This window comes from Gossypium raimondii, chromosome 8 (genome assembly GCF_025698545.1).
Source record: "Gossypium raimondii isolate GPD5lz chromosome 8, ASM2569854v1, whole genome shotgun sequence".
Taxonomy (NCBI): domain Eukaryota; kingdom Viridiplantae; phylum Streptophyta; class Magnoliopsida; order Malvales; family Malvaceae; genus Gossypium; species Gossypium raimondii.
Window position 1 is genome coordinate 60,385,750 of NC_068572.1, and position 11,646 is coordinate 60,397,395.

Below are 11,646 nucleotides of genomic sequence, written 5' to 3' on the forward strand. Positions count from 1 at the left end.
AGAATTTTGGGATACTTTATGTGTTTCTTAAGTAATTAACCTAAAATAAATGGATATAAGATATTAGCTTATTCAAGATTTAACCGATGTGAGACAATATAAAGGACTATGAATATAAACATTCTTACCAAGATTTGTTCTCCATTCCTTTTATTTTTATTATAATCAAAATAAAACCATTTTCAAAACAAGCCTTTCTTTTAAATATAACTATGGTAATTATATTCATAAAATAAAATTATTATGTAACTCTTTTGTCACTTTAACCTTAATTTCTTTTTAAATTATTTTGATTCTCAACTTTCAAATCTTAATCATGATAACACATGCACTTCATAAATTAAAGATTCAACAAATTTAGAGCTCTTAAAATATTATCTATCTTAGCAATAAAACACACCTAGACTGCTATACAAGCTACCACATCAATGCCATTAAAATTACAGCAGTTAATTTTTCATCTAAAACAAGACAATTTGACTAAAATTTGAAAGTTACAACCAAAGTGACAAACTAAGTAAACATTAAGAGCTAAATTTATCATTATGCCTAAATAAAATTAGACATAGTTTTAAAGTTTGAACCAACTTTAAGTATATTAGGAATCCAATTTGATAGGAAAGAATTCAAGGCAAAACTGCGTAAGATAAAAATTAATGTTAATGTTTACAATGATCCCTTGAGTTTAAAGGAAAATGATTTAATAACAAAATAAAAATAATAAGAGTATTCCTTGATAGAGGAAAAGGAAAATAAGAATTCTGTAATCCACACTAAAATTATTTTTATATTCTCTTCTATTAGTACTTAGTATAGCAGATCTTCAACTTTGATCCAAGCATGAGATGAAGTAATTATTCTGGATGATCTGTATTATATCTTCACTCCGAGTCTGAGTCAACCTAAAAGAATGTATACTCCATAAATTTTCCTGCAATTAAAATATTTAGAGCAATTAATTATATATATTTATAGGCAGATATATAACACACTTCACTTTGATATAATGTCTATTTCAATCTATAAATCTCCCCCACACCTTTAAACTGAAGGAAAATAAGCACACCCTCCTAATTCTTAGGATAACAATGCCAACAGGCTCAATCGGCTATAACACACCTCACTTAATGACTCAAAGTTTTGCTTAGTAGAGTGGAAAGAAAATTGAAAGGATGGAAAGTTGAAAGAGTAGAAAACTAGAAGGATGGAAAACATAAATTTTCTTTCCATAGATGTGCTTGGTAGGAGAAATGGAAAAATGAAAAGAAAATTACATTTTCTTTCTATCCATTGGTAGAGTTGAAAAATAGAAGGAAGAAAATAAAACATTTGAAAAGCATAATTTTGAACTAACATATACATCTCTCTCATTTTCTCTCCTTGCATCATTCCAATTTGGAAGGATTGATTTTTATGCATTAAGACGGAAAATGCTCATCTCCCCTATTTTCTTTCCTCTCACTTTTCTTCCAACCAATCACACTCAAAATTTATTTTCTTTTCACTTTTACATTCCTTCCTTCCATCCCTTCACTTTTCCATCCAACCAAGCATACCCTAAAAGAGAACCAAACCTGATTAAACACTAGAGCCTGAATCAACTCAAACCTAAGGTGACCTGGACTGGAAACTGAAGTTGCATAAATTACCTAATTTTCTTGCTTATCAATTAATTTTATTTTTATTTTTATTTTAAAAAGGAATGGCATGATTTACATTCCTAGATTCAACAGTCAACTAGAATTTATAGGAAAGAATCAATGGCCAAAGCCATGGAAATTTGAAGCCAAACACAAAACAACTTTGAGCTTGAAGTGATGCTGAAATTTCATGACGAAAACTAACCCAAACACAAAATAACCCAACCTGAAGTGACATGGCAAAATGAGGAAAAAGGGAATGATAAAGTTTTAGACAGTGAACAAAAGAACTTACTTGTAAGAAAAGCCAATATTCATAGATACCGAATATATGCAAACCTAAACTGGAAGAAGTGGTCCTTTTTCCTCATTAACATGGTGGCTAGCCTGGAAAAAAAATAGAAAGTGCATTAGAGAAGACCATTGCAGAACAAAGTTCAAGAGAGAATAAAAACAGTGGATGAAAACTCACATTTTCACTAACATCAGTCTTATTTGGGAAGGATGCATCCCTAGACCTGATAAGATACCAACAAGTTAGAATATTTAGTTAGCAGTGATTTGAATAACTGCAACATCAGAAGCAACTGTCATGCAAAATGTTATGGTGTGCATAAGCAAACCTTTCATTAGAAAATTTAACTGGTAGGTTCTCTTGTATGCTTTTTTTTTAATTTTTAATTTTTAATTCTCTTGCACTAAATGCTATAGAAGTGGCAACAGGTGAACTAAATGTGAATTTTCAAGAAATTAGGGCAGCACGTAGTGTCTATAGATCATCGTAATCACTCCCGAGCTTTGAAATAGTTAATGACAATCAAACAGTCTGAATAAGTTCTCTGATAAGAGTGCAGAACCATGGATATACTTTTTAACATATGAAAATGATAGCAAAAGCTTGATGCAGGAATGGAACTTAGCAATAAGTTATATATGCTTGATACCTTAGGCTGTACTCAACATACTAAATTAATTTTGTCGTCTCATACAGTGGGAACACACTAAAATCAAACAAATTTTACAACTTTGTTTTTAGTCAGGATACATTCATTGACTCTAATGAGGTTTACCACTAGTATGGTCAAAAGAAGGAGATGATGCCTCATAGATTTCACCTCATCACGACTACATGGCTTGTCTAAGTTATTTTAATGGTTTATATCACAAAATGAAATGCCAAGGAGCAGATTATAGGATCTTAGTTTTTTAAAAAAAGGAAGAAGAAGGAAGCTCAAAAAAATCTAATGCTGTCAGCCTGGTTCCTGGCTTCTTCTGGTAAATATTACACAAGGAAAATGAAGAACCAAAAGCATAACTATTTGTGTGGAGAAAGAACGTTCGATCCAATTTTGGCGATAAGCCTTTTGTTAACCCAGTGGCTGATTTGCTTAAGGAAACTATGTTTAGACATGAGAGAAATCAACGTGATATATCATATGTTCACATCAGAAAAGCATCACGAATGCAACAGAGTCCAATGCTTGAGTTCTTTGGGAGTCTTTAACTCTTAATAGCTCTCATTATTCTAAGGCCTCTAAGACCGAACATAATCTGTTCACCTTAACCCTCCTTTCAGAGTGCTCAATATCAGGGTCAGAAATAGACCAGACATTTCTGACTAGTGAACAATAAGAGAAAAAATGAACCTTCTGAAATCAGAGATCAATTAATGCCAATATCTGAAAATGGAACAGTTTCCTAATGGCCACAAAAATATCATGCAGGAGAAAGGCATACCTCTGGCTGTCTATGCTTTCCACCATTTTAAAATTACCACTGCGTTGTTCATCTTTAACCTTTGAATATGATGAAAAGAACTGAAGGCAACAAAATGTAATATGATTATAAAAAACCTCGATCATCAAAGTGGCAGGCAAAGAAAGCATAACAGGGAAGGAAATGTAAAAAAATATATAAGCTGTACCAAAATGGGCATAAATGATAAACAAAAGGAAAATTGTGAGCATTAGTGCTTATAGAAGCTAAAAGTACCTGATGCATGGAGATTATCACAACTGAGATTCCTAAAACAAAATTTATGGTCAGGGTGTGACCAAACAGTACAGCAGAAGCTATGCCAGTAAAGATTGTGGCAATAGTTGAGGAGTACTTTTTCAAGATTGTATCTGCATGAACAAGAAACTGCTTTTAGAGAAAATAAATTATGAATAATATAGCAGCCTATTACAGTAAAAGAAAATAAATAAAATGTGGTGCCAGTGAGCAGCAACTCAGCAGGAAAAAAAAAAGGTGAAATCTAGGGAAAGGTATTAAAATATGAGAAACTAGTTTGACAAAATTTCAAGATAATCAACAGCAAAGTGTTGTCTGACAAAGTTCAGTACAGTCAGCATAGCATCGCTTCACATGAATTTCATGCTAAAGGGACTGAGAGGGAAGTCATAAAAAGTGGTCCAGATGTTGCTTGACCAAGGAAGAAAACACCTTTTACTCCTTTACCCACAAAATAAAGAAAATGATACACCCACATTCTCTAAATCTCCTTTCATATGCCAATTATTCTTAAAAATCTTGATTATAATAAACTAGACCTGAACAAAGCCATCATATCATGTTAAAAAACAGGGACAGAATGCCTAATTAGCAAAATATCTTACCAGTTTAAGGCTTTGCTAGGTACGAATGATAGAAAAGAGTGAGGGTGGATAATTTGTTAATCAAATGGTCAGATTCATAACCAATTTTTTACTTTGTAGCTTAACCATTAGTCTAACATATTTTCCATCCTCATCCTTTTCCATCCCTCACACCAAGCAAAGCCTAAAGGCTTACCTGTTATTCAGTTATGCAAAAATTTACGCCCAAAATGTAATTTTCCCCTCAAAATAAACTGCCAACCAGTAGGTTCCAGGTGTCTTCTTTAACCATGTCTAGTAGATGCTACAAGGTTTAGATGATCTCTCTTTCTTTGTTTCTTTTTTTTTTTTTAAGCCATTGGTCAGGTTACATGTAGATAAGCACTAACTCAAATATTTTTCCAAGGACTTACTAAATTCAGTGTTTTCCAGCAATCCGTTCATCTTCTTTGCCTTATTTTTCTCTCAACTTAAAGTCACAAAATTAACAAACATAAGCAGTGAAATTTACCAGCATATTTGAAGAAAAAAGATGATAAGATCCCTTGGGCTGCATTGTTGCATATTAAAAGCATTGTAGCCTTCGAATGTCCCTGCAGGATATCCAAGCTACTTGGACCTAAAAGCAAGCAGGTCATCCAATTACATCAGCCAGTCAACAAAAAGGATTGCGAGTGTGCTGAGCATTTTAAACTGCCTCTAAATGGCAATACTCAGCTCATCGGAAGCTTCATGCCACCAGACACGAACAGTAAATTCCAAGCTTAGTCTATGTCCTACCTTTAAAAATTGCAATTCCCAAAATGGCTAGGAAATTGAACATGGCACCATATCCGTAAAGAAATAAGTTCTGTGAAACACAAAAAGCAACCACGAGTAAATGGATGATTTAAGCTAAAGGTAAAAGACCAGAAGTGTATAACCATTTACTTGCTTTCATTAAATTACTTATAAGTCTCCCAGAATCTATGCCATGTAAAACTACTTCAGAGCCTTTATTTTCCTTTTCTCCTAGTTGTTACTAAGATCCAATGGTAAAACCCATGAAAAATGTGCCATTAACTGCATCACCAGGCTCGCTTAAAACAAATAATATCAGTACAAACTCACCTGGTGGTATATGCTTGACTCAAATTGGCTCTTTAAAGCATACTCATTGAAGACTGATGCCAGGGATGGAACAGTAACCTGCATAATGTCATTGAGTTGAATTTCACAGTGTCATATTCTCTAGCATAATAGATACATTTAGATATTATGCACATAAATAAACATAAACAACACTGTGATACCGATGTCTTTGCAAGATGGAGGCACAAGTCCCAGAATACTGCACAGTTAAGATTTTCATTGTTTGTGCTTTACAACTCTTTTGGTCATATCTGGGCTTTCCTTCGCTAGGTTATTTTAGCATGCTCCAGCAACCCAAATTTTATCTCATATCTTTAGCAGTTCATAGATGTTTACATCATGAAACCTGAACTATCTTGACTCCAAAACCCAAATCCACAAAATACTTTTATTTGTCATTTATCAATGTATTATTATTTTTTATTATTTCCATTTATACATTAATCATTACTAGGGTAGGATAATCAAGACACCATCATGATATTTGAGTAGGCTTAGTAACTTGTTTTGATCATATTTCCATCAAAAGACATATATCTAGACAGATTATAAAATATGAGAATTTATTTGTGAATTCAGTCAAGTTAACACCATATTAATTGGCTTAATTTTTAAAAGATAGTAATGGATTTATAGATTACGGAGAGTTTTAATGATTTAGAAATTTGGTGAAACTAACACCTTAAAGTGCAATGGTTAACTAATACTATAAAATCTGTCACCTTAAAATTTGCATTCATTATTTTATTTGTCTGGTTTACTACAGCTAAAGATAATTTTGTTAAATCTGTTCTAACTTTACTTGCTTCAAAAGACAAAAGGTCCAAAACAACTATTTTATATACATTTTAACTTATCAAATCAGAAAATTATTCCTTATTTGCACAGAATTTCATTAGTATCTTTTCTTAAATTTGGATGTAAATTTACAAAATCTCAGCCAAATATTCCATTACCTACTGCAATACACTGGCACCCCTTGGTAACTGCATAAGCTATGTCTAGCTAAACTATAATCCGTAAATAAGCAATTTATGGTTTTCAACAAATATGAGCAAGGGGGAAAACATGCATCTCAGCAGTTCTACAGTATGTATAAGATCATTGCAAGATGTAATCCTCTGTAATAGAGGCAATTCAAAAGGTTTGCATATGATTAAGTAATGCAAATATTTTAACAACTTACAAAAATTAGTGTGTATAAGTATGCGCCTGTTGCAACTGGAAGACCAAATGAACTAGCACCCTCTGGTAAAGACCGCAACTGATTTATACTAATTCCAATAAGCAACAAAGCGAGAGCCTCCCACTGTTAAAATTAAAATCAACAGCGGAATATGCAGATAATTATAAGTCTGAGTTTTGGAGAATTGACTGTGATAGAGTGATGAGAAAAATCATTAACCTGAAGAATGGAAAACTTCCGTTTCATAATCATCTTTAACAAGATAGCTATTACCAAAACCTGCATATGTTGGACAGCAGTGAAACAGATTCACTAACAATCTAAATATTCTAAGAGAAAAATCAAAAGAAACAGAAGGAGCAAGTGCGTGGTACTTAATCTTTACATGGGGAAAAGAAGAATAAAGTCAGTTTTCACCAATGAGTTTTAGATACACTGAAAAGAGTTATAAACTAACGGTATTTAGGATTCATCACATTCATTTACTGTGATGGATACCTGAAAAACAAATGAAATTTTAAAGCATAAAACTAACCAAAATTGCATTTTGTTAGAGAAAAATGGAGATTGACTAGAACCAATATTTAAATAATCATTAAGCATAGTGTATTATGCTACCTTCAGGTTGCTAAGCATCTTCACTGTCGCAGGATTGAAATAAAGCTGCAATGAATAAACAGCATAATTATAAGAAAACAAGTATGACAAAGAAACACCAAGCCGTAGAATATTAATAATAGCTGTAGATAATTGTTTACAGAAAGAGCACAATTCTATAGAACCAGGTCATGCATAAAAGTAATTATTATTATATTATTACTATTATTATTCAAGTGGCATAAAAGAAGCAAAAAAGATCAATATTATTATTCAAGAGACCACTGACATGAAAAACTTCAGATTCAAGTCATAAATGGTGGTTCTCAAAATTCTATAGAATCAGGTCATGCGTAAAAGTAATTATTATTATTCAAGAGACATAAAAGAAGAAAGATCAATAAGAAAACGACACCTGCATGATGAACTTTAGGTAATTATTAATAGCATAAAGTAGAGCTGGAACTGCAAGAAGGACATTATTTCGAGCAGCCTGTAAGATTGAGAACAAAGAGAAAGGCATCTTGAGGTCAGAAAGAAGTTCCAGATAAATTAAACTGTAGAAACAAAGGATAACAATGAGCTAAAAAGTTCAGAAGGACATAATGCTGCATAAAGATGGTTCCTTAGCCCAAAATGAGACCGCATTAACAGTAGTAGAATATTTTAGTTTACAGAAAGCAACCTAAACACACTTTTATTAACCAAATAAGATCACATAAATGGCAGCATATTTCAGAGACCCGTAATGTAAAGGAATTAAAACATCTCACGTATTTAGAACCCAAAAGAATATACTTTTGAAGGTTCAAGGGTACCCAAACACACCTACACATCAGAAGATGCAATAATAAAACATAAACAAAACTTCCAAAATATCTGAAGTGTCAACTAAGATCACAAAGAACAATCATGTTTGTATCTCAATTAATTTTGTTATCTACCAGCAGAAAACATTCGGTTAAGCCAAATTCTTATCAGTTTCAGAGTTTTAGTGCCAGTAAGATATTATCCCATATCATTAGAACAAACTCCAAGAATTGACATTTCAACAGCCACTAAGTGCAACAATTGGTCCTCAGAATAGCCTACTAGTTTTAACCACAAGTTGCAGCCTATAATTCTAAACTCAAGATTGGACTATTTTTCATTTCTTTATCAAAAGCTTATAAGAAGGATGAATCATAAAACTGTCAAGATTAACAATGCTGCTAAGAATCAGTGGTGAAATTAGTGATATGGAAACTAATTATACAATTGTGCTCAGAATAGTGGCTTATGGAACTTTCTTACCTGAACTAGTGCAGAAACTGAGAGAAGAGATTTTTCCCCAACTTTCTTATGCCGAGACTTCAAAGAGAGACACAGGGAGTTAAATAAGACCAATAATTAACTTCTAATGAAGGAATTTAATAAAAAAAAAAATTGGCAACACAATTCGATAAAGGCTAATTAAAGGCCTTGGACTTCCATTAATCATATGAAATGAAACTGCTCTATTCTTGCTGGATACTAACTGCAGCCAATTGAACTTATACAGGCAAGGTTAGTAACTTGCCAGCAGAATCATTTAACTCCTACTGTTTCATAAAGTAGGAGAATTTCCAAATCAGATACAAAACAGCTTATTAAAATAATTGATGAATAAAATGCATGATGAATTTGAAATAAACAATATATATAAGAGAAACAATGGTTGAAATAAATATGCATACAAGATATCCTAACCAAATTCTCCAACATGGCATTACATGCTTTAATAACACCTTGACATTACATCCTTTAGGAAAACTCAAGTTTCTACTCGATCATTGTTGAGTTGAGCTTGAAGGCAAGCAAATCGACCTATCTAACAAGCCCAATTCAAGTATTCTAATGCTTGAGTCAAGTAACTTGAAAGGCTAATTGATTCTTTTGTTATTTTTAATATATATTTTGTTTTTAGTTAGTATTAGAAAATCTCAATTTGAATTCGAGCTCAAGCATAAATAATGGAGTTTAAACTAAAGCATGGGAATCTAACTCATTTTTTAATATGTATATAGGATTTTAATTGAGCCTAATCAAGCAAGCTCAAGTAGTTCGCTTTTTATCTCAAATTCAGCAAGATCAAGCATTTCACTTTTTATCTCAAAACTTTAGTAGTCAAACTCAATCAAATTTGAATCAAGCTTCTAGCCTCGAATTCAAGTCAAACACAAGCTTCTTACAGCTTGATTACACCTCTAATAATTAACTATATCTGATCAAATCAATCACTCAATGTTATTATATATGTGTAGTTTACACATGACAAGCATATAAACCGGTTGTAGATGCATTGCTATAGGATTGAAGTCCATCGTTATACACAAAAGTTGCCAAACATATTTGAGGTCAGCTTATTCTAAATTTGCCAATTAACATAAAGCTAAAAATACCTGGAACAAGAGCATAACAACGGCGAAAATAACTTTGGCCACCTCAATGAGAAAGTTAACGCTAATGGGACTATACTTGAAGCCCCCATCCACCTTTGACATATAAACCAATATGGGCTGCAATAATTTAATACATTTATGCATATAGTGTTAAAAAACAAAGACAGCACCAACCAATATTGCAGATTGGAGAAAAAAAGGGTGTTTGATGGTTAAAAGAAACGAATTTGACCTGAAAACCGACCAAAAGGCAGTCACCAGCAACCAAAATAACATTGAGGAAACGATTTTTGGAAGAAACAAAGGTACGGTGCTTGTCGTAAGCCCTGGATATAGATTTGCTAGCCGGTGGTTCTATTTTAGAATGGCAAACACTGCATTCTATCATCCCCACCTGCTCCTGTTCCAAAACCATAGATACCAATAACAATAACCGGATTTTTTAAAAAATCTAGAAAATATAATCTGAAGCGGGAATTATCAGAAATTGGTGTGAAATTCGGGAAGAAGAAAAAGAATTACCTGAGTAGAAAAACGCGAAGCTTAAAAGGTGTGATAATGGAAGGCAGATCTTGAGAGAAAATTGGAAACCCTAAGATCAGAATTTTGTTAAGCCTAAAAGGAAATAGAATTGCCTGAAAAGAAAAAAAATATGGAAATAATTCAGAGTAGGAGGAAGGTGCGATGTAGCGTCGGTCGCTGGTTGCTCTTTCCTTTTTCGCTTTATGTTGTTTTCCTTTTAATAAATTCTTTTTTGGTAACATAAACATTATATTTATAGATATAATAGGTATAAATTAATTTTGTTAAATAAAAAAACATATATAAAATTCTATTCCTAATCAACCTTAGAGTCTTAAATATATCAAATTTCTTATTTTAATGGATATCTATTTATAACATAAATGATGTTTTGATTGTAATTGTAAAATTAAAGGTTTGATATAGATGGTGTTTTTGGTCGGTTTTTAATTTTATAAAATACTAAAAGTTGTATCATACATGCATGTGTATGGAAACTTCATACTAGGGACACAGATGTTAGTTTAAAAGTAACCTACAGAAACAATGAAACTTATGGTTTGAAATCAATTAATAATAACATATGAAATATGCACGATATTAAATTGTGAGTAAAATTAAATTTAAACACGTAAATGCATTACAATTGTATATCATGGTGATGTCATCAATCTTGAGTCAATGTCGAGTTAACTTATGATATTAACTCAATCAACAATCTTATTAATACATCAATTACTAGAGAGAATAAAATATGCATATTATAATTAAAAAGTAAATTTTATATTAAAATTAAGTTTTAATTTAATGGTAAAATTAATATTTTATTGATGTAAATAGTATCGTTCAAATTCAATCACATGTAATTTTTTATTGATTTTTAGAAACAAATATATTAATATATCTTGAATAATATAATTTATTTCAATTACATAAAGACATTTTTGAAATTTTCCTAATTGAATTGGTGTTTGATTGACTCATAACACTAACTCAATTAATGGCCTAAATAATAGTATAGATAAAAGACAAAAAAATCCTCAAAATAATATAAATTAATTTGTACCGAGAATGATTTTTTTATAATAATTAATGGATGACATCAACTTGATTAGGAGTTTTATTATAGTAGAGATACATTATCGTTCATTTTTAAAATATATTTATGTTTCGTTTATCGAATTTATATAAAAAATTAATCAAATTTTAATTTTTATAAAAAAATAAATTTTATTATATCTTTTAATAATTTGTTTTTAAATTAAATAGTTTGTAAAATAAAATTTGAAATAAGTAGTAAAGTTTACATCTTCTAAGATTTTGTGGTTGTGTCACATATATGCCTCTATATTTTTTATGGAGTTTATTTGGTAGGTCATTTTAATTAGTATTATTTAAAAGAATTGGTAGTTAATTATTATTTTAAGGAAAAATGATTAAATATGTTTAATTTATATTTTATTAAAATAAGATATATATAAGGTTTTTAAATTGATTTTTTTCAACAATGAAAACATGTATCATGCAGGGGTGCAACACAAAACCACAGCCCC

General features: G+C 31.3%; 1 protein-coding gene across 2 annotated transcripts; it reads right to left on the minus strand.

Moving 5' to 3' along the window:
* Positions 1–625: 625 nt before the first annotated feature.
* Positions 626–10,315, minus strand: LOC105792736 (CMP-sialic acid transporter 2). 2 transcript variants are annotated; one of them, XM_012621484.2, is made up of 16 exons: positions 10,094–10,315; positions 9,804–9,965; positions 9,572–9,688; positions 8,445–8,501; positions 7,567–7,644; positions 7,173–7,217; positions 6,774–6,833; positions 6,555–6,677; positions 5,348–5,425; positions 5,018–5,087; positions 4,749–4,856; positions 3,633–3,766; positions 3,378–3,457; positions 2,113–2,158; positions 1,936–2,027; positions 626–931 (listed from the first exon to the last, which is right to left on the minus strand). In XM_012621484.2, the coding sequence occupies exons 2-15, from the start codon at positions 9,957–9,959 to the stop codon at positions 1,980–1,982; spliced, it is 1,200 nt and encodes a 399-aa protein (XP_012476938.1). In that variant the 5' UTR covers positions 9,960–9,965; positions 10,094–10,315; the 3' UTR covers positions 626–931; positions 1,936–1,979. The 2 variants fall into 2 exon arrangements, with proteins under 2 accessions (XP_012476938.1, XP_012476937.1); XM_012621483.2 differs by having other exon boundaries at positions 9,804–9,971.
* Between the last annotated feature and the right edge of the window lie 1,331 nt (positions 10,316–11,646).